The sequence below is a fragment of the Nyctereutes procyonoides genome, unplaced genomic scaffold (assembly GCF_905146905.1).
Source record: "Nyctereutes procyonoides isolate TBG_1078 unplaced genomic scaffold, NYPRO_anot_genome, whole genome shotgun sequence".
Classification (NCBI taxonomy): Eukaryota; Metazoa; Chordata; class Mammalia; order Carnivora; family Canidae; genus Nyctereutes; species Nyctereutes procyonoides.
Genome location: NW_026575020.1, coordinates 25,018,014 through 25,045,891, shown reverse-complemented (window position 1 = coordinate 25,045,891; position 27,878 = coordinate 25,018,014). Strand labels below are relative to the sequence as shown.

Genomic DNA, 27,878 nt, shown 5'->3' with positions numbered 1-27,878 from the left:
TTGGGAATGGTTCTCAAGGTTCCAAATTAGTTCTTTCTATCTTTCCCTCTAAGCCCAGTGTTTTTTTGTTTTTTTTTTTTTTTAATTTTTATTTATTTATGATAGTCACACAGAGAGAGAGAGGCAGAGACACAGGCAGAGGGAGAAGCAGGCTCCATGCACTGGGAGCCCAACGTGGGATTCGATCCCGGGTCTCCAGGATCGCGCCCTAGGCCAAAGGCAGGCGCCAAACCGCTGCGCCACCCAGGGATCCCTAAGCCCAGTGTTAATAGCTATGGCTTTGGCTTCTCTTTCCAAGATATGGGAGGGGGTCCTCACTCTTTAGGGTTATTATAAATGATACCAGCTAACCATTTTGAAGGAAAAGAGAGAGAACCCTAGTAGTGTTGCAGGACCGGCCAGAGTAGGAGTCAAGGGCCATGCGGCCTTTTGCCAGACCCAGCTAGGCTTTTTCCTGCTGCATCAAAGGTTAGTACTCAGTCTTGCCCTTGTCTTTTCACCACAGTAACCCTCCACTGAGTGAAGAGATGTTGCCTCCTGGGGAGTGGATGTGTCACCGGTGCACTGTTCGCCGAAAGGTAATAATGCTGTTTTCTGAAGGCTCTGCTCAGAATGCCAGATCTAGAGCACTGATATTCTAAAGCTAAGATGGCCTGGCCCTGAAGGCATTTTCGTCCCTTCTTCTTGTCTTTTCCAGCCCTGGAATCACCCTGACTCTCCCTATGGTGACTATTTGGAATCCAGTAGGGCCTAAAATCCAAACATGAGCTGCTGAAATGGGTAGAAGAGGTGTGTTAATTTACCGAGCCATGTTCATTCACTAGTGACAGGAGTAGGCTGATAAGTGGCCTGAATGTGGCAGCTATATCCATTGACTGAAACTGGCTGAGAAAAAACAAGGCTGCTTCTCCAGCTTAGTGGAGAAAAGATTCCCCTTACCCCAAGGCACATGTCACTGGTATCCAGATGCTTGAAACTAGTGTATGAGGGACAGAGAGGACTTTGAACATTTTTGTACCCCAGGTTGCCTAATCCCTCTTTAACTCCCCTTCCCTTGGCCTTGATAATTCAGTACTAGCTTTGAGAACATGATTTTCTACTTTGAGACCTTTTGTGGGGTGCAAAAGCTAAATTCCTCTTTATCAAAAAAAGGAAGTAGGGTGTGTTTCCATCCAGATTATAATACCCAATCCTCAAATTATAGACTATGGATTAGAATCTGTCTGGAGTTGTAAACCATCTCCTTCCCTCTCCCCACACTCATTACACACCAAGGAACTTGCCTTTGTTGTGACATCACCTCTATTTTCCTGGCCTCTGAACATGATGTCACAATGAATGATGATTTCCTTGGTTGCAGAAACAGGATGAGATAATTCAGAAATTGTGGTTTATGTATGTAACAGTTTTCAGCCTTTTAGAAGGTAAACAGGCAGACTTCTTTTTCAACATGTGTACAAAGGTCCTGTTAAAAGGCAAGGCAAGGCCAAGTCAACCACTTAGCCTCCGCTGTAGTTTGATATCTCCTAAAGTGCACAAACCAGGCTGTCCTCCAGCCTGTCCACCTCTCAAGATCTCTTTGTATGCATCCCCAGTTAGGTTAGAAGAGGGCCAGTTAGGTCAGAACTCCTGCCAGCTAGGAGGCCTTTCAGAAACTTGCCTCTGAAGAAACTGGACATGAAAGGGTTAAGAATAGTGAAGCCAGGAAAAGACGGTGGAAAAGAGGAATTAATATTATTTTGGTGCCCATTATATGCTGGGTATTTTACATATGTTGTCTCATTTAATCCATACAGCCATCTGTAGGTGCTGGTGGTAGTATCTCCATTTTAGAAAGAAGAAACTGATGCTCACAAATGTAGAATAACTTTCCCAAGGACTCAGAAGAATTAACAGAGCCAAATTGCCTCACTCCAAAGCTCTGTTACGTCTTCATCAGCTTTCTAGAACCAGAGCTGCTTGGTGGGGATTATAGTAGCTTGTTTCTAACATACTGTGCTTTCCCTGAAATGCCGCTCTGACCTCTTGCCTACCAGTGCCAGGTCTGCCTTTTCCAGCACCACTACCTCTATCCCCCTTTTGCCTCCTATAGTTATGCTGAAGTGGATTGAAACAATACATCCTTTGAAAGGGCCTCAGCAACCTCTGATGTTCGGGTCCTGTTCCTAGTGGAGGTTGGATCTTCCTCCAACTCAGAGCCATCCCTTTCATACGTGTGACCCTTTATCTCCATCATATCTCTGAAAGGAGGAGAAGAAAGGTTTTACTAGTCTTACTTTACAGACAGAAATTCCTGCACACCAACCTGAGTCACCCAGGGTCATAAGGAATCATTGGCAGAACTGGGACAGATCCCAGGTTTCCTGACTGGAGACCAGTGTTAAACCTTCATTTGACCACCCTTTGGAGTCCTAGAGGAAAATGTAATACAGGTCATCCAGTCGTACTGAATAAACAGTCTTTTTCCATTTCCCCACCTTCCCATTTGAAGAAGTGTCCCTTTCAGAGTTCTAGTTAAACTTGAAACATTGAAAGCCACCATTCTTGGACACTGTGATCACTGGGGAACTACCTTCCACGTACCACCCATCCACCTTGTAGTGTAGTTTCTTTCCATGTCAGCACCCAACCTCCCTGGACAAGGAGCTCTGCTTGCCTCTTTTACTTTTTACCTTTGCTTTTGCCAACTTTATTTGGAGCAAAATTCTTAAAACCATTCAGGAGGTCAGAATGCTCCAAGGCAAACAACAGTGATGTTGAGTCTTCTTATGTTTTTCTCCTGTTCTCACTTAACCTAAATTTATTCTCACTGTGATAACTTTTTATCCCTTAATCTCTGTACTTTGTATGGAGATAGTGTGTATCATATGATGACTTAGAGTAAAAGATGTATGATAAGTGTGTATTTCTAACTTCCCCTACTGTTTTTTGATCCCATCCTGCTATAGTTTGCCAGCTTTAGTTTAGTTCAGCTATAGTTTTGCATCTTGAACAGGCTGGTGTTCCAAGTCCCCAGGTGGATGAGTCTGTGACATGTTAGAGAATTTCATGATTTTGGCTAGTGGTTTAGCAGGACTGTATAGTATTCATCTCTTTCTGTCTTGTCATACTTTATTTTATGGGCCTACCTGTTTGCACAGAAACGAGAGCAGAAAAAGGAGCTGGGCCACGTCAATGGACTGGTGGACAAATCTGGCAAACGGACTACATCCCCCAGCAGTGATACTGACTTGTTGGACAGATCAGCCAGCAAAACTGAACTCAAGGCCATTGCCCATGCCCGGATCCTGGAGAGGAGAGCCAGCCGGCCTGGCACGCCCACATCCAATGCCAGCACAGAGACCCCCACCTCTGAGCAGAATGACGTCGACGAGGACATCATTGACGTGGACGAGGAGCCAGTGGCAGCAGAGCCAGACTATGTGCAGCCTCAGCTAAGGCGGCCCTTTGAGCTGCTGATTGCTGCCGCCATGGAGCGGAACCCTACCCAATTTCAGTTGCCCAATGAACTGACTTGTACCACTGCACTACCAGGTTAGCCAAATTGTTATGTCCCCTCCCCTCCACCCCACCTTCCCCAAAAGACTACCGTCCAGCCAGATAGCAGTGCTGCCTATGTGGTCACTGTACACATAGTCATAAGTAATATATTCATATGGTTGAAAAGCCAAAAAATATACAAAGGCTTAAAATGAAAAATTTCCCTTCCACCTCTGTCTGCTATTTGCCTGGTTTCTACCTTTCTACCCCTCACAGATAACCAATGTTTGGTTATTGTGTATTTCCTTCTAGAATTTATTTGTGCCCATATAAGCAAATATAGATACGCTCAGTATTTTCCGTCTGACTAGTTTACTCAATATACTGCTCTACACTTTGCTTTTTTCACTTCACAGTATGCTCTAGAGATCTTTCCATATTAATGTAGACATTCCTCAGTTTTTCTTAGTGGTTGCATAATAGTCTATAATATAGATGTACTATAATTTATTTAACTAATTTCCTATTAGTGGACATTCAGGTTGTTCCTACTCTTGTTACTGTAGATAGTGCTTCAACAAATAATTTTGTAAATACATCGTTGTGTACATGTGAAGTGAGTGTATCTGTAGGGTAAATTCTTTTTTTTCTTTTTAAGTTTTTTTTTTTTTTAATATTTTATTTATTTATTCATGAGAATACACAGAGAGGAGAGAGAGAAGCAGAGACACAGGCAGAGGGAGAAGCAGGCTCCATGCAGGGAGCCTGATGTGGGACTCGATCCTGGGTCTCCAGGATCACACCCTGGGCTGAAGGCGGCGCTAAACCGCTGAGCCACCGGCGCTGCCCTGTAGGGTAAATTCTAATGTTAGAATAACTCAGTTATAACTATGCATTTATAGTTTGGTAAGATGTTACCAAATTGCCTATCGTACCTTTTTTTGTTTGCTAAGTCCTGTCTTCTTGATACCACAAAGCTTCTAGACATTATTTTCTTTTTCCCAGAGAAAGTGAAATTGGCAGTCTTAAGAATCTTGGTCAGTCAGCAGGATGCATATGGAATCAAAGCCTTTCTGATTTCTGTAAAAATGCAGTAAATGGGGATCCCTGGGTGGCGCAGCGGTTTGGCGCCTGCCTTTGGCCCAGGGCGCAATCCTGGAGACCCGGGATCGAATCCCACATCGGGCTCCCTGCATGGAGCCTGCTTCTCCCTCTGCCTGTGTCTCTGCCCCTCTCTCTCTCTCTCTCTGTGACTATCCTAAGTAAATAAAAAATTAAAAAAAAAAATGCAGTAAATGCAGATAGCCTTTTTCCTCTGCCACCTCCGTAGAACCATCTTTGTTGACCATTTGATGTAGGCACTTTTATTCCTTAGGTTGCCAATATCTAACAAACTAAGCTTCAGACTGCTTTATGTTTGCAAAACATAAAGATGTGTTTCTGCCCCAGAGCAGATGACTTCTGACCATAGTTCTGATTTCTGTCTCAGTGTTCCTTTTCCTACCTTCCTATTCCTTTTTCCCTTTGAAATCAGCCCAGGGGGGTCTCAGAGAGAGACCCATGTCTAGGCCATGGCACCTGCTTTTACTGAGATCTCTTCTTCCACTTACTGTTGTTTCCATATCCCAGACTAGGAACTCTACATCCAAGAAAGCTCAGCACCATCAATTTCTCTTCTAGGTTCTAGCAAGAGGAGAAGAAAGGAGGAAACCACAGGGAAAAATGTTAAGAAGACACAGCATGAGTTAGATCACAATGGTCTTGTTCCCTTACCAGTCAAAGTCTGCTTCACATGCAACAGGTATTTTTCTTCCATCCTGAGGGCTCTTCTCTGTAGTCATCAAATGATGTTTTTTCTCTCTTCTGTCACCTCTTCCAAAACCTGTATGTTAAATGTGGACAACCCATATCCTGATGGCATGAGTACAGAGACTGAGTGGTCAATTGACCAGAATCTTGACTATCTTAACAACAAAGTCCCTAAAGTACCTTAGACTGTGTTTATAGAGGCTTGGATGAGAAGAGTTGGACTTAAACAGAAGTGGGAGATATTTAGACTAGCTAGGAGGAGGAAGTCTGGCCAGCAGAAACACAGGGCCCTGGAAAAGGCAAATAATTTTTTAAGTCACCAGAGATGAGTTTAAAAGTAGTATAAGTATCCGTGGTAGCTAATATGCATCAGACTGGATGACTTCCAAAAGCCTCCAGGCTGCCCCAGTTGTAGCTTTCCTGAGACACTGGTTTCCTTCAAACAGGATCTCCTCAGTGACAGGAACCAGCTGCTTCAATTACTGAAGCTGGACTTAGCGGCCTGGGTGACTTAGAAGGGCAGGATAGCAGGAGAAAATAGCTATCAAAAAGAAATGTGCCAAAGAAAAAAAGGAAATGTTCCACAACAAAAGCTGTAGGGAACTGGATAGTAGAGCAGCAGAATTCTGAGCCAGGCCCAGACTATAAGGTTCCAGTGCATCTCAGGGACCCAAGGAGTATCATAGTTACAAGTCATAACTGGTGTTTGCTGAAGCTCCTCCCTTAAACTTGTATACACACAAATACATTACAGAATCCTCCTGGCACAGCTCTCTCTCTCTCTGTGTCATTTTTGCTGAGTGCTTCATGTAGAAGAGAAGTCCTTTCTTGCTATATAGTATAAGACTAGAAACACTGCTGGAAATTTTTTTCTTTTTTTTTTTTTTTAATGAGGTAATTACTTTCTTTTCAGGAGTAGAAAGATCAGAACAGAGTTGGCTATCTTCCCCTTGTGGGTACTGAGCATTGATCATTCCTGCTCTGACAGCCACTTTAGCTCTACTCCAAATAAACATTCACTTCCCCACAAGACACATTCCTCTTAAAAGAGAGAATAATGGAGAGCCTGGTGGTAGCCCCCAACTTCATCTGTCTTCCTGAACCATGAGTGTAACTGATCACTAGAGGGGAGGCTCTGGGAGAATGTTGTAAGGATTAGGGAGGAAAGGCTGTTCCACAGAGCAGAACTGGTTTGAATTTTCCCGTTTTGCCACAGAAATGGCCTACAACCGTTTTTTGCAGGAGCTGCCGCGTGGCCCCTCTCATCCAGTGTGATTATTGCCCCCTCCTGTTCCACATGGACTGCCTCGAGCCACCACTCACTGCCATGCCCCTGGGCAGATGGATGTGTCCGAATCACATCGAACATGTGGTGGTAAGTACAGCGTCACCCCTTCAGTTTTCTCTGAGCACAGCTGGGGCATGGACTGATTCAGGAGAAAGCATACTAGGGTCAGCTCTGTACCAGAGTTCACTATAATCTCTCAGATGCTGGATTCTGCAGACCATCCTACTCAGTTCTGATTCTTTTGACATGCTTCAGCTGTGTGTTTTCCCTTTACCCACAATGCCTCAGTTTATCTGTTCAGGCAGACTTGGTTGTTTATGCATAATTTCTTCCACAGTGAATTAAGCAGCTGACGTTACAGCTCTAAAAGAGGGGTATGTTAGATCCAACTTATGGGAATAAATGCTCTCATGGTAGTTGCTTCCGTATTTTCCTGACTCTTATTTTTAGAGGGAACAAACTAAGAAACTCTAAAACATCTATCCTTATATCTCAGGAATTATCACAGGCAGTCAACTTCCAGTAACTTGGGAGAGTTGATGAATTGGCATGATAACAGTGTTCCAGACAGACAGTTATTGCAACACCTGAGGCCCTTTCCTGTCTCTTTAGTTTTTGACACCCACCTTGTCATGGTACATAATAGATATTCAGTGAGTAAGTTGTTGAATGAATGAATGGTGTGAGGGTCCTTTTATCTTCTCTCTCGGGAGTCTTGGGTGCATTTTCCAGATGCTACCAGGGGCTCAAACAGAACTGTAATTTGCGATCTCCAAAAGAGGCTTAAGCTTAGTCCCTTTTATGCTAGACACTAAGAACAGTCATTTACAAGGTTGAATGGGTGAGGGCTTCAGAAGAGCAGCTCCCTCCTAAGAGTAGCCTTTCTAGATTAAAAAGATTATTGTTGGGGATCCCTGGGTGGCTCAGCAGTTTAGTGCCTGCCTTTGGCTGAGGGCATGATCCTGGAGACCCGGGATTAAGTCCCACAAGGGGCTCCCTGCATGGAGCCTGCTTCTCTCTCTGCCTGTGTCTCTGCCTCTGTGTGTGTGTGTGTCCCTCATGAACAAATAAATAAAAATCTTTAAAAAAAAATTTTTTTTAAAGATTATTGCTTAAGAAATTGTCTATCAGATGATAATAACCATGGATGGCTTGTCTTTTGACCCTTAGCATGACAGTGTACTCCTCACATTGCACCAAAGGACCTCAGTTACAGACTTGCACACTTGGGCAAAAATGTTGCTTTGGCCTCTTCATTTGGCTGACACTGCTCAGAAAGGTTTATCTAGGAGGAAGCTTCTCTCTGAGGCTCAGTTATGAGTGTTTCATTTTGTCCCCTGCTGAACCAGAGAAAAACAACCATAAGCTGTGTGCCCAAATACGAATCTTAAAGGGCAGCTTTCCAACAGATGAAAAATTAATTAGGCAATTTTTTTATTAGCTGTGTAGAGCTTTTTCCTACTTTACTAATTAGGAACCTGCTGTGGAGATCTTTTCTTTTGAATTAAAGTGTAGTGGACTATAGGGCCCCTGATGGCTCATTTGGTTAAGTGTCTGCCTTCGGCTCAGGTCATGATCCCAGGGTCCTGGGATCGAGCACCCGCAGCAGGCTCCCTCCTCCAGCAGGGCATCTGCTTCTCCCTCTGCCCTCTCCTTTCCCCTCCCTCCCATAATTAAAAAAATAATAAAGTTTAATGGACTCTGCAGATGTAGAAGAGGGAAAGTGGCATAGTGTTCATATGCCTTCCATATGCTCCTGCATAAAATTCTTTCTTTCCCTCCCTTTCGCCTCAAGAGCAGTCCAGGCTTTCCACCTCCTCTAGAGTAGGACTGTGATATATCCAGATGGACTCACTAATATTCCCTGGTATGTTGGAAGAGGAGTAGGGCAGGGGTACACAGGATTCTGTTGCTGATCCCTGTTCTCAGCCAAGCTCCTATTTAGGAAACTGTCCTGCTTCCTTTGGGGAAAAAAATCCCTTCTAGAAAGAGAGTCCGGGTCTCAGGGGCCAAGGCCCACATCTCCTCTGAAACCTATGCTCCATCAGGGTACACTGCAAAAGGTGGTGTGAACTGTCAGAGGCTGAATTTAAAGGGCATTTCTTAGCTAATTTGCGATTTCCTATCCCCCTCAAGCCTCTCCAGAGGATAGAAGATACCAGTTTTCCCTTGCTAGACCAGGCAGGGCTGAGGGAGAACATCTTATCCATGTTCCCTGGCCATCTGACAGAAGTGTTTTGACATACCAGCCCCTGACAGAAAGAACCTATTTGGCCCAGTGCTTCTATATTTTGAACCTAGAGAATAGAGGTAGTTGGGAGGGGATGCCTTTTGAGGTTCATTGCAAGAGGTTGTCTGCTTTTTTCCTAGCTGAACCAGAAGAATATGACACTGAGCAATCGGTGCCAGGTGTTTGACCGTTTCCAGGACACCATTTCACAGCATGTGGTCAAAGTGGACTTCCTGAACCGAATCCATAAGAAGCACCCTCCTAACCGCCGTGTGCTCCAATCAGTCAAAAGAAGAAGCTTGAAGGTGAGTCCCAACCTGGTTCAAGCAGGATGATGTGTGCTCTGATTGTGTTCATGGGATAGACAGAGGATCATGGGCCCAAATTTATAGACAGGAAGACTGAAGCCCTGAGATTTGTCTGTGGTGTCTCAACAAGTAGTGAATATGTTTTCATACTTGAGGATGGAGTTCAGGATTATGAAGGCCAAACCCCAAACTCTACAAGTCTCCGGTTCTCCTGAAGATAAGTGCTCTTTAGCCCCTTCCGTCAAACGGATGTGCTCTATTACCACCCTGGGCCTGGCGCTCATGCTATCTGTTCCTGGGAGATGGCCCCTTTCCCAAAACTGCCTAGTGGGGTGAAGGTGATAGTGATGAAGCAGAGGACCATGTGGAAAGTGAGGAGCTATCCCAGCTGAGGAACTTAAGAGGAGAATGACTAAAGGAGAGTTAAATCTGTTTTCCAGGCTGCTAGTAATATATCATGAATACTCCAAATTGTGGCCTTGCTGTAATAATCTCTAACATGCATTTAACAGTTACTAAAGTGTGTCCACAGAGATAGAAAAAATTCCTTTGTTTGAAAAACGTTTAGAGGTGTTGCGGCTGTCTTCATAAACCAATCAGTTCCCTCATTCATTTGACTGAGAGAGCCCAACACTATTATTACAACATGCTTGATTTTTTTCTCTTCTGAAGTAATCCCACAGGCACTGCTGTCTTTGGAGACCAGCAATTCTCAAATATGGCCACTTGGTGGCAGCCGCGCTCTAAATCACTCACTCCACTCCCATCACTTCCAGTGGATGTCAGCACCAGCAAAATGCTAACTGTTGGAAATTGTAAAATAATCTCTTAACTGTGTAAATATTTATACTTCAATGCAAACACCAGTTTCCAAAATCAAATCGAGGTGTTTCCAGTTGGGGGTATTACAGAGGTGGCATGCCTTATACCTTAGTGAAACAGATTTGAAAGTAATCTAAACTGTATAATTCCCCATGTAGATTTGGAAGAGAGCGTGGTGGCTGAAGTGAACAGTCCAGGAGGCCTTGATAAAATCCTGTTGCTTTAGAGCGCCCCCTCCCCCTACCTACCTTCCTTCCTTTCTTTAAGACAAGTGGGGGGGCAGCCCTGGTGGCTCAGCGGTTTAGCGCAGCCTTCAGCCCAGGGCATGATTCTGGAGAACTGGGACTGAGTCCCACGTCGGGTTCCCTGCATGGAGCCTGCTTCTCCCTCTGCCTGTGTCTCTGCCTCCCTCTCTCTCTGTGTGTCTCTCATTAATAAATAAATTAAAAAAAAAATAAGACAAGTGGGGGGCAGAGAAAGGGAGAGAGAGAGAATTTTAAGCAGGCTCCACGCCCAGCACAGAGCCCAACATAGGGCTCGATCTCCCAAATCAGAGATCATGACCTGAGTTGAAAACTTGACCAACTAAGCCACCCAGGCATCCCCCCCCTCCTCTTTTTTAAAGGTTTTCCTAGTCTTGAGGAAAATCCAAGGACATGAATTGCCTGAAACACATTTTTTACTTAGACAATTTGAAAATGAATTGAGGACTATAGCAGCACAGGGCAGTGATGGAGAACTGCTCAGGCTCTGTCATGGAACATCTTTATCATTGATGTAGAGCAGTGCAGCAAATTTGGCTTAAGAACTTTGTATTTAAAAAAAAAAGTGGGGGGGGGATCCCTGGGTGGCGCGGCGGTTTGGCGCCTGCCTTTGGCCCAGGGCGCGATCCTGGAGACCCGGGATCAAGTCCCACGTCGGGCTCCCGGTGCGTGGAGCCTGCTTCTCCCTCTGCCTATGTCTCTGCCTTGTCTCTGCCTCTCTCTCTCTCTGTATGACTATCATAAATAAATAATTAAAAAAATTAAAAAAAAAAAAGAACTTTGTATTTTGTTGGGGATTCCTTTTCCTGCTACCCCTTCACTCTTTGCCAGGGGGCAACCTCAGATTTGCCTACCATTCCATTCCTCCCCCTCCCATTCCTAGGTGACCTTGGATAAAACCATGGAACTGGCCACCACTGTTAATGGTGCTGACTCTCAATTCCATATGCCTTGCCTTTCTCCTCATATCCAGACTGCTGTGTGCCTGCCCATCCCACAGACACCTCAGTCTCAACTTGCCCAAGACCAAAGGTGTTCTGCCTCCAAATCTGCTCTTCCTCTTGTTTTTTTTTGTTTGTTTGTTTGTTTTTTAAGATTTTATTCATTTATTCGTGAGAGACAGAGAGAGGCAGAGACACAGGCAGAGGGAGAAGTAGGCTCCATGCAGGGAGCCTGATGTGGGACTCGATCCCGGGTCTCCAGGATCACGCCCAGGGCTGCAGGCGGCACCAAACCGCTGAGCCACCGGGGCTACCCTGCTCTTCCTCTTATATTTCCTGTTTCAGTAAATGATCATGATTGCCATCCAGCCCCCTCAAACCAAAATTCTGGAAACCATTTTCAGTTCTTTTATCCTCCATAAGGACTTGGTCACCAAAGCTGTTCTTCACATGTTTTCCAGATCCACCAAGTGCTTCCACCTCTCTGTGCCTTATATGCTGCTCCCTTACCTTCAGTTACCCTTTATCTGCCTGGAAGTTCTCAACTTCCATGGCTCAACTCAGATATTGCTTTCCTGCAACATCTTCCCTAATCCAGAGTTCTGTCTTCCCAAGACAGACATGAGCACTCTCCTCTAATGTTTTTAGTAGCTCCTTAGCCACGCCGCTATACTAGGTCCCCTTACACTGCTTTGTAATGTTTCTGTGTTTATCTCTCCAACTAGACTGTGCACTCCTTGAGGGCAGAGCTTTTATTCATCTCTGGATCTCTAGGGCTTGGTACAGTACCCAGACTCAGGAGATTCTCAGTAAATGTTGGCTGAATGTATGAATGACTCTGCTTGTGTGGCTCTTTCATTCTTACATGGTTAGGATTCCAAATGTGCCTTTTGTCTTTGTACTACAAAGAGTTCTTCAGTTGTTTCATCAGTCATGAATGAATGGGTGAAGAAAACAGACATTGATAGAGTGCTTATCACCAGCCAGGCCTCATGCTGAGCATTTCCACTGTGAATGTGACCTCCTTTAACTTTTTACTTCTCAGATCCTGCTCACTCAACTCCCAAACTTGCCGCTGAGCAGTAAGAGCCTAGAGTCCCACTCTGAAACTGTGTCTAGTGTCTGTCTTACACTTCTTAGGCTAAAGCAGTGGTTTTTGTCTTCTTCGGGCCTTAGACCTTGATAAAGAAGCAGGGTATGGGCGGGGCGTGTGCCTGCTGTTTCTAGCTCTGTTCCTTCTCAGGCTAATGCGTGTGTGTCTGAGGCACAGGGCAGTTGCAGCCCACTGAGCCTGCTTGTCCTAGTGGACCCCAGAGTGCATGACGGTCCCATGGGCATCAGCACCACAAATGGAAGAATGTGGCCAGGGCAGAATCACCTGGGCGTGTTGGTGCTATCTCCCCTCTCCTTCCTCCTTCTTTCTGTCCTAAACAGGTTCCCGATGCCATCAAATCTCAGTACCAGTTTCCACCCCCTCTCATTGCACCTGCGGCCATTCGGGATGGGGAGCTGATCTGCAATGGGATCCCTGAGGAATCACAGACGCACCTTTTGAACTCTGAGCACTTAGCCACCCAGGCAGAGCAGCAAGAGGTGAGTGAAGGTAGGGCCGGGATTCCAAAGCCAGTCTCCTTCCGTCTCACCTCAACTGAAGTAGTCTCAGTGCTGTTCCCATCCCCATCTTCTGCAGCCCCACCCCCGCACCCTCACCCCCTGAGAGTTGAATATTCCAGAGAGAACTTCTGGCCAATACTCTGAAGTAAAAGAAGTTACAGAGTCAACCAGTCTGCTTCTCTCCATGGGTCCCCCCATGTGCTGTGAGACTGGCAGATCTGTCTTGTAGAAAGAGATGAGTAGACTCATAGAGAGGTTAGGTGGTAATGCTGAGCATATAGCAGTTGCTTAGGGTACTTGCTGAATATTGGTTCACAATATAAACCTTAGAGGCAGAGCCAGACTGAGAACCCCAAGCTCTGCTGACCAGGGTGTTGCCTGCTGAGTGTACCAACAAGTCTTGCTTGGGACTGGAGGTGGAATCCTGTCAGAAGTCAAGCACACCTTTTCTGGGCATTTGCAACGGGACCTTGGAAACAGTGCTTATCAGCCATGTGGTAGCCCTGGCCACTGGGGCAGAAAGGACCGGCGCCTCCCAGGCCTCTCACCCTCCTCTCCTCTCCTCTCCTTCCATTGCAGTGGCTCTGTAGTGTTGTTGCGCTCCAGTGCAGCATATTGAAACATTTATCTGCTAAGCAGATGCCTTCGCATTGGGACTCTGAACAGACAGAGAAGGCTGATATTAAGCCTGTTATTGTGACTGACAGCTCAATCAGCACCTCCCTGCAAACAGCTGACAAGGCACCTACACCTTCCCACTGCCCCTTGTCCTGCCCCTCAGGGATTAGCACCCAGAATTCCCTGAGCTGCTCTCCACCCCACCAGCCCCCAGCCCTAGAGGACATCAACTGCAGTTCTTGTGTGGAAAAATCCAAGAAAGCCCCCTGCGGGACTGCCAACGGGCCAGTGAGCACAGAGGTGAAAGCCAATGGCCCACACCTCTACAGCAGCCCCACTGATTCCACGGACCCCCGGCGACTCCCAGGCGCCAACACCCCCTTACCAGGCCTCTCCCACCGGCAAGGCTGGCCCCGGCCCCTCACGCCACCAGCGGCTGGGGGGCTTCAGAACCACACCGTCGGCATCATTGTGAAGACAGAGAATGCCACTGGCCCCAGCTCTTGCCCCCAGAGGAGTTTGGTTCCTGTCCCAAGCCTGCCCCCTTCCATTCCCAGCTCTTGTGCCAGCATCGAGAACACCAGCACTTTGCAAAGAAAGACTGTCCAATCACAGATAGGACCTCCGTTGACAGATTCAAGGCCACTGGGCTCACCCCCAAATGCCACCCGGGTGCTCACTCCCCCCCAAGCAGCAGGAGATGGTATCTTGGCCACAGGAGCCAACCAACGATTCTGCTCACCAGCGCCATCATCAGGTGAGTGCTGCTCAGCCTTGGGGTAATTTGAAGTCCTTTCATGCTCTTCCTGGCAGTTAAACTTCAAAAGGCATTTATATTCTTGTGCATATTTCAGAGGAGTTTGATCACTCTATTACTTGCCCTCCCCACATTTATGTGATAGAAGAAAAACACGTTAACTTGTCCCCGTTTTATTGGTGGGTTTGCTTAGGCTCTGAAAGTTTACGTGATTTCCTCTAGGTGGCCCACTGAGTCAGTGGCAGGATTGGAACTATGGCTGGGTTTCTTGATTCCAACTTCCCACACCTTTCAGACTTAGTCTTCTTTGTGTTTTTGTTCCATCACCTTAGAGGAAGGCAGCTGCTCTCTGGAGCCACTGGGACCAGCCTGAGGTGCTAGGTGATGGCCTCTGTGTTTCAGGATCCACACCAGAGGACTAGATCACACCTGATCTAGATTCTCAGAGCCCGTTCATTTGAAGGAGCTTCTGCATCAGGAAAAGCAGGGGTAGAAAGCAACACTGCCTTTCAGAATAGGTGTAGAGTGGCATGCCCACAGAAGTTGGTCTGTCCCAAAAGCTCACCCTTGGGCCACGTCCAGAAAGGCAGCCCCCTGTATTGATACAGGGGACTCTCAGCTGTCCCCAGTCAGCACTCCGAACCTCGAGATTGCTGACCCCAGCATCTGAACCAGGTTTCAGATGCTGCTGGAACCCCCTGTGGTCTCTCCTGTCTGAACTGAAGCTGGCCTCCTAGTCAGCTGGGAGTCTCGGTAACCAGGTGACTGTGACTTCTCTGCATGGGGGCCCCTGGTCCCAGGATGGCCCCTACCCTCAGGCTCTTTTCCTGTCCCTGTTAACCTCTTAATACCAACCTGGATAGATTTTGCACCCTGTGAGTCGAACTTAAGAAGGCAGAAATTGAAGGGGCAGATACCACTTATTTGAGTGAATGGAGGCAGCAGGGAGGTAGTCATGGCCTAAAGAACAAAGCTGCCCCACCGCATTCCCCAGAGCAGTTGATTGCACTAGTTCTCAGTGCTCTGGAGACTCCTGCGTACCCGGGTGCATTGTCGTTCCATCTGCCCTTCCTCACCACACATTTTTAGCTCTAGGAGTTCCAGAGCCTATGGGGTGAGAATCAAGAAGGGAACATCACCTTGGGTCCGAAATCCAGACCTGTCTCAGCAGTGGGGGATTGGACCGGTGGGTTTCCCCTCAGGCGACGTAAGTAACAGTCTTCCTGCTCCGTCCCCAGATGGCAAGGTCAGCCCCGGCACGTTATCCATAGGAAGCGCTTTAACCGTACCCTCTTTCCCAGCCAACTCTACTGCCATGGTGGACCTCACCAACTCACTTCGAGCATTTATGGATGTTAATGGAGGTGAGTGAGTGAGCTGCTGCTCTGCCACCAGCTGCTGTGTGAAGGTGCTGTGCCTGCACAGCATCAAGCTCATTTCAGAAAGGAACAGAAGGGCTGCCTCATCTCCGAGGGCTGGGGAGGTGGGTTCAGAAGGAAAGCCCCTCCTACCTCTGCCTTCTACATGGCCATATACACATAATCAAAGGTAAAGGGAGAGGGGAGAGCAGAGCCAACCTGAGCCTGAAGGCAGAATAAAACCAGGAGGGCCTTGTTCCCAAACTTAAAGAGAATGGAGGCAGAGCTTGTCCTTTGAAGAGAGGGTGGGTAGAAAATATATGCCTCGGTGTCAGGCATCCAGCATCATAAACCAGCCCCACCCCCCCACCCCCGCCCAACAGGCAAGTGGTTTTTCTTTCTCTGCCTTTCTAGGACCACTTGACCTAAAATCAAGCTACCCACCTGCAAGAGGCAGCTGCACGGGCTGCGTCAGGGCCCATGTCTCACTGCAAATGGCTAGTGGGATGCCCAGCTCTGGATCCTTAGGCCACTTTGTACTCCGCTGTCCGAGAAAAATCACTTGGCTAGATTTTAGAAATGCTAAACTATTTATTTACTGAATGACCCTCACCTACTTCCACATTCCATTTCCTCCTCAGCTGCTTTTTAATCTTTCTCTTTGGTTAATAGAAATCGAGATAAATATGCTGGACGAGAAGCTGATCAAGTTTCTGGCCTTGCAGAGAATACATCAGCTTTTCCCCTCCCGGGTCCAAGTTTCACCGGGCAGTGTCGGGGCACATCCGCTGGCTTCTGGAGGGCACCACACAGAAGGTGCGCATGCACACACCTGCCACCACAGCATACCATCAGATATCTTTTCTGTATGTGAGCAGCTATTTCCCCTCCATGAGGAATCTCAGTTTTCAGTACCTCAGTGCTCCTTGTTTGCCTTTAACGGGCTTAATAAAGCACCATGGTTTCCCCAGAAAACAGGAACAAAAAGGCAACCACAGCTTTCACGTCAGACTCAGGGAAGTCTGAGCTATAACTTTCTTTCATGCTCATCCACCCTGAGACACACATAGCATCTATAAGTGCTTTTGGGTATATGTGGTATGCTTTCTGCTGAACTGCTTTCAAATATATGGGTTACAAAGGTTTCCCAAAAGGGAATTTTTTAAGCTCCCTTTATGGTGAGAAGCAAAATAACAGCTGGGCTAGGGGCACCTGGCTGGCTCAGTCAGTAAAGCATACTTGATCTCAGGGTCATGAGGTTGAGCCCCATGTTGAGCATGGAGCCTACTTAGAAAAGAAAAAAAATAACATTTGGGCTGGCCTCCTAGAAATTCTTCCCAAGAGTTTAAGTGCTTAGGATATTCCTTAGAGCATTAACCTTTAATGAGCCTTACTGACTGAAATTGTGTGGTCCCCAGACCAGTAGCATCAGCATCACCTAAGAACTTGTTGGAAACGCAGTGCTCAGGCCACACCTCAGACCCACAACATCAGAACATTTCACCCTTGAGTTCTGTGACCATCTTCAAAGATGGTCCCTCTTACCCTGTGTTGACAAATGCTCTGGGTGGGGGAAGAGAGCATCACCCTGAAGCAGCCCAGGGTCCAAGGTGAGTTTGGCAAGATGACTCTCATCTAGTGGGAGTATTTTCTCTAGGCCACAAGCCAAAGGTCTAGGTTCTTTTGGTTTCTGTTTGGGTCTCAGGTCCTGAGTTTCTGAATGATGCTGTCCCTATGTTTGTCTTGTAGTACAAAGAAAGGAAGTACAGGCCCGAGCTGTGTTCTACCCTCTCTTGGGGCTGGGAGGAGCTGTGAACATGTGCTATCGAACCCTCTACATTGGGACAGGTGAGCCAACTAGAAGAGGCAACGAATCTGTTCAGCCGTAAATACTAACACCCCCCCTTCCCCACAGAGGCCAGAAAAATGGGTTAGGGAAACCCTCTCCAGGGCTGACTGGTTTAACCCAGCAGATATTCAGGCAAGAGGGACTAAGAAAGGAGATTACCAGCTACTTGTCTTCTCTGGCTCGAGCCCTTTTGCTTTGGGCCCAGCATGACCTCAAGAGAAAGGAGTCAGCTCTGACTGCTGCTCAGGGAGGCATTTTAAACACTCAAGAAAAACCCAAGCAGAGGGCACATACATTGTCCTGGAGGTCTTTGAAAGAGTGATGGGGCTCACACATACCTAACCCTTACTCAGTCCTGTATCCTGTACACAGGGCCTGTCAGATTAGCCCTCGGCCTACAAATCCCCTTTCTCTCCAACAGTCGGATCTATAAACCCTACACCCTGTGTTGTGCCCTCAGGGAAATAACCCACCATCCTCAGGCACTCACTCTTCCCTTCTGGGCAGCAGCCATGTGTTCTAAACGAGATCAGCTGGCAGGGACAGCTGTTCTTTAGAAGGGGATTGGAAAAGAAACCAGTTTTATTCAAAAATACAAGGAAGAGGCCCTAAGCTAGCTTTCTCCTGAGGTCTTATCAGTGCCTGCCCCAAAGCTCACTCCCTGCCACCCACCTTCCCCCTACACACACACCTTACAGTCTGTTCTCTGCCTGCCTTTGCCTCTACTCCTGCCACTTGCAGGAGCTGACATGGACGTGTGCCTTACAAACTATGGTCACTGTAACTACGTGTCCGGGAAACACGCCTGCATATTCTATGATGAGGTGAGGGCTGGGAATGGGGTGGGAGGGAGCTCTCCCAACCTGAGGCCTCTCCTAGGCAGTAGGGTTTTGTTCCGTGCCCTGGGTGAGGGGAACAAGGAGGGAGAGGTCTTCTCTTCTTCCCTCCCTGTCATTCCTGGAGGAGAAGAGTCTTGGCGTGAAAGGGCATCTTACCATGGCTATCCTGCTCCCTAGGAGGAGGATTGCCGTTTCTCCTAAGGTTGGTCACAGGCTCAGCAGGGGGAGCCCACCCGAAAGCAGGGCCAGGGGACCAGCACAGGAGGAGGCCAAACCCTCTGTGCCAGTGGATAGCATTTCAGCAGGAGCCCGTGCCAAGGAGGCGCAGAGTAAAGGAGCAGTGGGAGAGCGGGGGTTGTGGGGCACTGGGAAGGGAGGCTTCCCTGAGGAGGTGAATCTTGAGCCCTATTCTAAAGAGACAGGGAAGTGGGGGGGGGGGGGGGCTTGACTGGGGAAGAAAGAGAGCTCCCGAGGTAGAGCAGCACAGCCTTCTCCATGTGTCCTCTCTCCCCTTAGCCCCAGGCCCCACGCAGCAGACCACACATCTTATCTTCCCTCCTCCTCCTCAGAATACCAAACATTATGAGCTGTTAAACTACAGTGAGCACGGGACAACGGTGGACAATGTGCTGTATTCATGTGACTTCTCCGAGAAGACCCCGCCAACCCCCCCAAGCAGTATTGTTGCCAAAGTGCAGAATGTCATCAGTAAGTTGGAGCCTGTGGCCACAAAGCTGGCCATTTTTGGACACATTGTGTTAAGACCCCTGTCAGGGTGGCTCTGGCTTGCTGCCAATGACCTGCTCTCACCTTCCTGGTCCCATTGACCAGGCTCTCCTTGCCCATGGGCCCAGGGAAAGCCACAGAGAAGCCAGTGCTATGGGTGCATACACCTCCTTAAGGACTTCCAGCTCCCTGGGGCCTTTCCCGGTGTCCCTCAGCCCTAGGCACACAGCATTTAGAAAGGGGAGGAACAGGGATCCCTGGGTGGCGCAGCGGTCTAGCGCCTGCCTTTGGCCCAGGGCGTGATCCTGGAGACCTGGGATCGAATCCCATGTCCAGATCCCTGCGTGGAGCCTGCTTCTCCCTCTGCCTCTCTCTCTGTATGTGTGATTATCATGAATGAATAAATAAATAAAATCTTTAAAAAAAAAAAAGAAAAAGAAAGGGGAGGAACAGAGCCCCAGCCAGGGGCAAACAGCCCAGATGGATTGGCTTCTCACCATTCCTCTCCCAGTGATGGCCCTCTTTCTTCCCAGGGCGCCGCCGGCACCAGAAACAGGATGAGGAGCCAAGCGAGGAGGCAGCCGTGATGAGCTCCCAGGCCCAGGGGCCACAGCGGAGACCCTGCAACTGCAAAGCCAGCAGCTCGAGCTTGATTGGGGGCAGTGGGGCCGGCTGGGAGGGCACGGCCTTACTGCACCACGGCAGCTACATCAAGCTGGGGTGCCTGCAGTTCGTCTTCAGCATCACTGAGTTTGCGACCAAACAGCCCAGAGGCGATGCCGGCCTGCTGCAGGATGGGGTCTTGGCCGAGAAGCTATCTCTCAAGCCCCACCAGGGCCCTGTGCTGCGCTCCAACTCCGTTCCCTAGGACGGGCAGCTGCCCCAGCGCCCGCCCACCCACCCCACCCAAGACTCCTGCGATGCAAAAATGTACACAAACCAAGCCCGGGTTTTTTCTAGACTCCACCAGAAACCCTTCAACCACAATCTTTGCATGAAATGAAGAAAAACCTTTGACTGTTTTTTAAAAAAATCCTTTTTCTTTTCTCAAGTTCTAGGGGGCATTTGCACATACATTTGTACTCAACATTTCATGGGAAAGCGGCAGACCCGAGCTGAGGAACAGCGTGGGCAGGGAGGGGAAGGCTGGCGGTCTGGACACGTCCTCAAACATGAAACCGCTCCCCACCCAACTCCCGCCCCCTCCCCCTCCCCCGCCGTTGTAAAATAATCAGAAACTTGTTCTATTTTGTGGCAGTGACAATAGTTTTATATTAAAAGAAAAAATACAGTTTTCATACAGCAAAATCTATACAATATCATTGTTTTATTTAATATAAAGATCGCTACCCACCCTACTTCCGTGGTTCCTACCCTCCAAGTTATTTTCCCTTTCTGCAGCGGTTGCACTACAGGTAGCTACTGTGTATTATGGACAAATGAGAAATGAATTCTTTTTCTGGCTGTCCATTTATTTTATTTCAAATAAGGAAAAGTGTATTTGGATTTTGTGTAAATACATCCAGTGATGACATTTTTTCAATGTTTTTAAAAACTGTACAGTACTACATGTGGTAGAGCGTTTTCTTCAAATTGTCTATTGTAGCAAAAACGTTTTTGTCGTAAACCTGTTTTGTCTCCTTTTTTTGTTCTCTTGCCACTTCTCTCCTGTTCCTCCCACCCCTGGCTCCCTCCTTTCCCCACCCCCCCACCCCTAGTAGTACCAATGTACATAGTAATTGTAATGTTTTAGACTTTACAGAAACTTTCCTGTATTCTGTATATAAAAAAACAAAAATACTTAAAATTATGTTTTCTGCCTGTCTGTCCTACCTGTCATCACCCTTACAGAGGGGACCCTCCTCCAAGATCCTGGTCGCAGTCTCTGAATTCATTTCATTCCCAGACAGTCCCCAAGGGAAGGCAGGAGAGCGGGAGGTCTGGAAGGAAAGTAAGCCCAATATGGGTATAGGAAAGTGAAGGGCTAGGGTTGCTTCTGCTAAGGGGGAGCAGGGGGCTGTTGTCTGGCTTTATGGGTGACTTGAGGAAACCACTTGATGCAACCATATACAAGAATCCAAGAGAAAAAAAAAAAGAATCCAAGAGAGTGGGCCCTTGCCCCTTCCTGTTGACTCCAAAACCAAGATAAGAAAACAGGAGCTGTCGTAAGACCTCTGCCTTCTGGCCTAGAAACACTAACCTCAGGAGTTAGGGCTGCCTTTGGTTGCAGTCTTTTGCTATCCTGTTTAATTCATCGGTTCTGGGAGAAGTCAATGCCTGGCTTTATCCTTGTCAGCCTTAGCTGGGCATGCAGCACCTCAACCAAGTATCACTTGCATTCCTCCTCTCTGCATGGCCTTTGATGGGACTTGGGACTTGGTCTAGGTAACCCACTGTGAGCAGGCAACAGGACAGATGTGCTCCCTGCCTCTTGGAGCTTAGAATCTAGTGTGGAACAATTTGTCGATTTAAATGTCTCTGGGAAGCATCACGAAGGAGAGATTCAATCTCTAGACCCAGTCAAGCCACAACTTACATGACTAGCGATCCTAACTTCCCTACAATTGCAGCTCATCAGAAGATGCGTGCATGGCATTTCCTTAATTCTAAGGCCCTGACAACCCTCTCAGCAAACCAAGCTCCCATCCTTTCCTCCTCTCAAACCATACATGAGAAACTTTCTTTTGGACGTGTTTCCTGAAGACAAGTATTTGACTCCTTAGATAGAGATCACCTGTGTGTCTATCCCAGCAATGTTCCAGGAAGTGGTACCTGCTGGTGTGTCAGGGTTTTGCCCTGAGGATGGAGAATGCACCCATTTGTTTCATTAATATTCCATTCCCAGCTTCATCCCACAGCGTCTACAATAGAACCCCAAACCCATAATGCAGCCAAGTAGGAAACTTCTCCCTCCCCTGGAATCAGGTCTGTTCCTAGTTTCCACCTACCTGTTTGGCTTAGCCTCCACCACTGCTCCCTATGCCCTGATGGGCCTCAAGTTCCCCAAGGACAGAAACTTTGTTCTGTTCAGTATTTCCAAGGCTAACCACACTGCTGGTCACACCATAAATGTCAAACAGCAGGTGCTAAGTTATAATGGTTTATCCAGGCAAGTCCTTGTCCTGGCAAGTCACCTGGCCAGGAGTACCCTTACCCATACCCTAACCCTCCTTAGCTGTCCCCACTTACCTTGCCATCATAGTCACTTCTTAAACTGAGTCATGGAGCTTCTTCACCTATTTCTACCCCCTGTGAGGACCATCCCAGAGAAATTTCCTCCTGGAGGTCAGATAATGGGTTTCGCATTGAATGCTTCCCTTCAGAAATGTAGAGGATGGGGAGCAGAGACAGGGAGATATAAACAGCTAATGAAGGAGTAAATCATAACAGCCCTGGACAGATGGTGCCACCCTGACCATTACCTCATCTCTTTGTGACCTTTATAGGAAGATCAGGAAAAATTCTAGCAGCAAAGGGCTGGGAGTGAGGATCAGGGATTGGAGGGCAAGGCTTCCAGGACCGATCTCTCTCTCAGACATAACAGCATTCGTGTACATAGACACCCCTCCAGAAGAGAAAGTCTCTGCTACTCACAGTTGACACCCAGAGGGCTTACACACACCCTGTGAACCCCTCCTGCAAGGCCTCAGCTACGGCATGCGCACAAAGGACAGCTACATAGGCAAATGTTCATTCAAGCACACATCGGCAGAGACTACAGATGCATGAACGAACACACCTAGGGCGGCTCTTGGCCCACGTGGGCACAAACATGTAAAAGATGGTCACACAGGGATCCCTGGGTGGCGCAGCGGTTTAGCACCTGCCTTTGACCCAGGGCGCGATCCTGGAAACCCGGGATCGAATCCCACGTCGGGCTCCCGGTGCATGGAGCCTGCTTCTCCCTCTGCCTATGTCTCTGCCTCTCTCTCTCTCTGTGACTATCATAAATAAAAATTAAAAAAAAAAAAAGATGGTCAACAGGCACACACACACAACCTGAAGGGCAATCCCAGGGCCCATGGGCACATTACACACTCATGAGTCATTCACACACTCAGAGTAGGTGGATGCGTGTACATAGCCAGGGTGCCCCTGCACACAAACACGCTTCTGGAAGGAATTCACGCAGGCACACACCTAGAGGGCGCTGCCAGGGCCCAACCCACACGGACCTCTAGAAGGTGCTCCACAAGCACACACCTACAGGACGAAGGCGCATGCCTAGGGGGCGCTCGCAGGGCCCACGCTCACACGCACGCACACACACCCCTGCCCAGCCTCCCGCCTCCGCCTCCGCCTCCGCCTCCGCCTCCGCCTCCGCCTTCAGGGAGGCCCGAGCGGGTGCGGGGCGGACCGGCAGCCGCCGGGCGGGCGGCGATCCAGGGGAGGCGCGGGGCCGGTGCGGGGGCCGAGCGGCGCGGCCGGCATGGAGGCGCTGCTGCTGGGCGCGGGGCTGCTGCTGGGCGCCTACGTGCTTATCTATTACAACCTCGTGAAGGCCCCGCCCTGCGGCGGCATAGCCAGCCTGCGCGGCCGCACGGCCGTGGTCACGGGTGAGTGCCGGGGGCCGGGCAGGCGGGCTGGCCGCGGGCGGGGAGGGGCGGCGGGGCGGCGGGGGCGGCGGGGGCGGCGGCCCGCGGGGCTCAGCGCGCCCACCGCCCGCCCACCGCAGGCGCCAACAGCGGCATCGGGAAGATGACGGCGCTGGAGCTGGCGCGCCGGGGAGCACGCGTGGTGCTGGCCTGTCGGAGCCGGGAGCGCGGGGAGGCGGCCGCCTTCGACCTCCGCCAGGTGAGGGGGGGGCAGAGAGGGCGAGAGGCGAGCGGAAAACGGACACATGGGGATGCAGAGGGGTGAACACAGCGGCTCCCTTAACTGGTCGTTACGTGCAGAAAAGAGGGTCCGCTGGTGCTCTGGCCATGCGGGGAAGGGACACCAGACGCCAGCTAGGAAGTGGGTTTTGCGAAAGAATTGCTGTTCTAAGACGTTTAAGGATTGGTAAAAGTTACATTAATGAAAGACGGTAGGGAAAGGAACAGCAGGGGGAACAGCATATGCAAAGGCCCTGAGGCAAGAGAGCTGATTTGAGTTTAAAAAAAAATAAAAGGCTTATTGAGGCTTATGGAGCACAAAATATAGGGGAAAGAGGCAAAATGAAGATGCTGGAGGCCCTTATAGACCCTATTGAGGAACTCAGATTTTATAGGAGGAGCAGTATTAGTGAAGGGTTCTCAGCAGGGTATGGACTGTCAGAATAGCCTTTCAGGAGGAACCCCTCAGTGGCTGCACATGCCTGGACTGGGGTGAGGGGGCAAGAGTGGGTGAGGGGAGACCAATGAGAAAGATGTCTGTTGTAGATTTCAGGATAAGCAATAATGGGCAGAGAGAATGATAATAATACCAAGTACTACCTACACAGTGCTGACTGGGTGCCAGGCTCTAAGTATTTTATGTATATTAATTCAATCCTCACAACAACTCTGTGAGATAGGTGCTACATTATTCCCATTTTACAGTGAGAAAACTGAGCGCCAGGAAGATTAATGTAACACTTGCATAATGTCACACTCTAATAAAAGACAAAGTCAAGATTTGCATCCAGAGTCCACATGCTTATCCACTACATTCTATTGCCTAAGGGCAAATCTTAGTAACAGTATGAGGAGGACTCTCAAAATTTGGTACCTGGGGAGAGGGAAGAGGAGAGAGATGCCTGGTGACAAGCCCAGCCCTTGCTGCCCCACAGGAGAGTGGGAACAATGAGGTCATCTTCATGGCCTTGGACTTGGCCAGTCTGGCCTCTGTGCGGGCCTTTGCTACTGCCTTCCTGAGCTCTGAGCCACGGCTGGACATCCTCATCCACAATGCCGGTGAGGGGCAGCAGGCCCTGCAGGGGGGCGGCGGGTGGGCAACCATACCCTCCGGCCAGGTCTTGCCAAAGCCCATTGGATATGTGGGAAGGATGCCCCCTACCACTGTCTCACAGATGGGGACACTGTGGCCTTCCGGGTTCCCTGTGGAGCAGTTGCTCATATCTAGCCCCTGCCCCAGGGATCAGTTCCTGTGGCCGGACCCACAAGCCGTTTAACCTGCTGCTGCGAGTGAACCACATTGGTCCCTTCCTGCTGACACATCTGCTGCTGCCCCGGCTGAAGACATGCGCCCCTAGCCGCGTGGTGGTGGTATCCTCAGCTGCCCACAGGCGAGGGCGCCTCGACTTCACACGCCTGGACCGCCCAGTGGTGGGCTGGCAGCAGGAGCTGCGGGCATATGCTGACAGTAAGCTGGCCAACGTGCTATTTGCCAGGGAGCTCGCCACTCAGCTTGAGGGTACTGGTGTCACCTGCTATGCAGCCCACCCAGGTGAGGCCTGGCTCTCTGACTGCTCTGGTTGGCTTTCATTCCCCCTCTCTCAACCTCAACCTGTCCTTTGCACCCCCAGCCTCTCACTGAGCCACAGAAACTCAGAACAGGAGGGAAACATGGTATAAGGAGAGACTGTTCCTTGCTGATCTTGGAAGGAGGCTCTCCTTGTCTGGGTTATTCCCCTCACACCACTAGCTTGGATGCTGAGTACTGGTTAGGGTATGGCAATTAATAAAGCCCAGGCTCTCACTCCAAGAAGCCATCCATATGACTGAACTCACTATAAAAATAAGAATGATGAGGAAGGCTAATAATTACTTATTCACTCGAAAAGCATTTACTGAGTACCTATTACATACCAGCCATTAATCCTGGTGCTGGGAACATAGCAGTGAACAAAACATAGACCCTTTCCCTGTAGAATTTACATGCTAGTTTAAGGGAAGGGGACATGGCTAATAAATATATACAATGACAGGTGGCAATAAAATGCAACGGGAAAAATAAAGCAGAGTGAGGGGGGTATGAAATGACAGGAGGTGCTGTTTTTCTGTGGCAGTCAAGGAAGACATATCTGAAAAGGTGACATTTGTGTAGATGCCTGAAGGAGATGAGAGAATGAGCCATGTGGCTTTCTGAGGAGAAGAGTGTAAAGACCAGAGCTGATAGCCTTTGCAAAGGCCCTGAGGCAGAAGTCCCTGGCAGGCTGGAGAAAGAATAGGGAACCCCATGTGGCTGGAACAGAGTGAGAGAAGGAGAGTGGCAAGAGATGAGATATAGAGATGGGCCGAGTCATCTAGGGTCTGGAAATCCACTGTAAGCATTTTAGCTTTTAGGCTAAGTGAGTTAACTGATGAATAAGGCCCACCTCTGCCTTATGGAACAGATCACAGGATAACAGGATCTATCCCACCCATATTACCATACCGCATTTTTTTTTTTTTTAGATTTTATTTTTAACTAATCTCTACACCCAAAGTGGGGCTCAAACTCACAACCCCGAGATCAGGAGTCACATGCTCTAATGAGCAAGCCAGTCAAGCACTCACCATATCACACTTCAGATAGTCATTGCCTAAGACTCACTAGTAATTATAATAGTGACAATAACCACAACTAATGGTTATCAAGCTTTTATTACACTCCTCATCTCTCATGTCCAAAACAGTGGCCGGTCTGCCATTGGTGTTAATACCTTTGCTGCTTAAACAAAGGAAGAGGACTTGAAGAAGGAAAAATGTGCCCTCAGGCGGGGGGGGGGGGGGCGGCACAAGGAAAATCTGGGACATGAGAATGGACAGGAGCCCAGATAGAAAGGAGGAGGCTTGCTGTCCCCCACAAGGGACCTGAATGCCCATTCCACACTATTCTGGTCTCCCTAGAACTGGACTCTGTTCCTCATCCCCTTCTAGCCCTGTTCTTGCTGCTCTTCCCCTGGACCCTCACCCACCGTCCTCCCCACTTCCTTTCTTCCTGTCCACAGGGCCTGTGAACTCGGAGCTATTCCTGCGCCATGTTCCTGGATGGCTGTGCCCACTCTTACGCCCACTAGCTTGGCTCATGCTGCGGGCACCAAGAGGGGGTGCCCAGACACCCCTGTACTGCGCTCTACAGGAGGGCATTGAGCCCCTCAGTGGGAGATATTTTGCCAACTGCCATGTGGAGGAGGTTCCCCCAGCCGCCCGAGATGACCGTGCAGCTCACCAGCTGTGGGAGGCCAGCAAAAGGCTGGCAGGGCTGGGGCCTGGCAAGGACGCTGAAGCTGATGAAGATTCCCAGCCTGAGGACCCGAGGACCCCATCTTCCCCGAGCAGCCCCCACCCTGAGGAGCCCACAGTTTCTGAACCCTGCCCCACCTCTCAGAGTTTGCAAGACTTGCCTAAGGTCACACGCAGAATCCAGGTTCAAACTGAACCTGAGCCCTACATTTCCTAATCCCTAGGCTGGGATGTTTTCCATGGCACTGGGTGACCCTTGGAAACCTTCACTGCGCGCCAGGCCATGCCCTGAGCACTGAGGGGTTTGCAATTTTTACCTCTGTGGTTCTTTTCTGGGGCTCCACAGTATGTCCTGAACAGCTCTTTTCCTGGTGGAATGAAATCGTGGGCGATGGTTTCTTCCTGAAAATAGCCATAATCCCAGATTCAGGGGTGGGGGATAAATGCGCCAGCATTGCTTCTGAGGAATTTGAATTTGGTATTACCAGTCCCCACGATCAGCTCTGGGTGAGGGCCGGGAAGGTGGTCATTTGATGGAGTGCAAGTTGCGAATTCCTGAACTGGGCCCTTTGCAACCTTGTAGCCAGGTAGTTAAATGACCCTCTTTGCCGAGGCGGGATTCGGCTGCGGAGTGAAGGGACTCGCCCAAGGTCTCGCGTCTCCCCGCCGGCAAGGGCAGGGGCGGTGTGACTCCGGGCCGACGGCGGCAGGGTGGGTGCGGGGAGGAGGGGCAAGTCCGGGCGCTCGTTATGGGGCGGCCCGGTCAGGGGGCGTCCTCCCGGGGCGCGGGGGGCTGGGCCCCAGGAAATAAAGCGTGTTGACTGCCTCGCCTCGCGCTCGCTGCCGCCGCTCTCGCCGCCTCTCTCGCCGCCGCTCTCGCCGCCGGCCC

At 49.2% G+C, this 27,878-nt stretch overlaps 2 protein-coding genes across 5 annotated transcripts in view; both read left to right on the top strand.

Moving 5' to 3' along the window:
- The window catches only part of PHF12 (PHD finger protein 12), a 43,148-nt gene extending 22,619 nt beyond the window's left edge, over positions 1-20,529 (top strand). For 3 of the 4 annotated variants that reach the window (XM_055319658.1, XM_055319674.1, XM_055319666.1), the window contains 13 exons: positions 506-578; positions 3,141-3,534; positions 5,161-5,281; positions 6,532-6,664; positions 8,948-9,112; positions 12,576-12,734; positions 13,335-14,130; positions 15,369-15,494; positions 16,161-16,304; positions 17,238-17,336; positions 18,079-18,161; positions 18,746-18,884; positions 19,436-20,529. In XM_055319658.1, coding sequence (XP_055175633.1) covers positions 506-578; positions 3,141-3,534; positions 5,161-5,281; positions 6,532-6,664; positions 8,948-9,112; positions 12,576-12,734; positions 13,335-14,130; positions 15,369-15,494; positions 16,161-16,304; positions 17,238-17,336; positions 18,079-18,161; positions 18,746-18,884; positions 19,436-19,770 — 2,767 coding nt within the window. In that variant the 3' untranslated portion in view covers positions 19,771-20,529. Of the gene's footprint in view, positions 1-505; positions 579-3,140; positions 3,535-5,160; positions 5,282-6,531; positions 6,665-8,947; positions 9,113-12,575; positions 12,735-13,334; positions 14,131-15,368; positions 15,495-16,160; positions 16,305-17,237; positions 17,337-18,078; positions 18,162-18,692; positions 18,885-19,435 lie in introns of all 4 variants that reach the window. The other variant, XR_008663724.1, reaches the window with a different exon arrangement.
- Positions 20,530-23,164: 2,635 nt separating this feature from the next.
- Positions 23,165-27,849, top strand: DHRS13 (dehydrogenase/reductase 13). The gene is made up of 5 exons (XM_055325342.1): positions 23,165-23,458; positions 23,578-23,696; positions 24,652-24,775; positions 24,957-25,268; positions 26,755-27,849. Exons 1-5 carry the CDS (start codon positions 23,332-23,334, stop codon positions 27,204-27,206), a joined length of 1,134 nt encoding a protein of 377 aa, XP_055181317.1. The 5' UTR covers positions 23,165-23,331; the 3' UTR covers positions 27,207-27,849.
- The last annotated feature ends 29 nt before the right edge of the window (positions 27,850-27,878 follow it).

Bases quoted from the DNA above. Each gene is read 5' to 3' on its own strand.
- DHRS13 (XM_055325342.1), top strand. From the start codon at position 23,332: ATGGAGGCGCTGCTGCTGGGCGCGGGGCTGCTGCTGGGCGCCTACGTG. The intron at 23,459-23,577 runs GTGAGTGCCGGG...CGCCCACCGCAG, and splicing joins CCGCACGGCCGTGGTCACGG to GCGCCAACAGCGGCATCGGG. The intron at 23,697-24,651 runs GTGAGGGGGGGG...GCTGCCCCACAG, and splicing joins CCGCCTTCGACCTCCGCCAG to GAGAGTGGGAACAATGAGGT.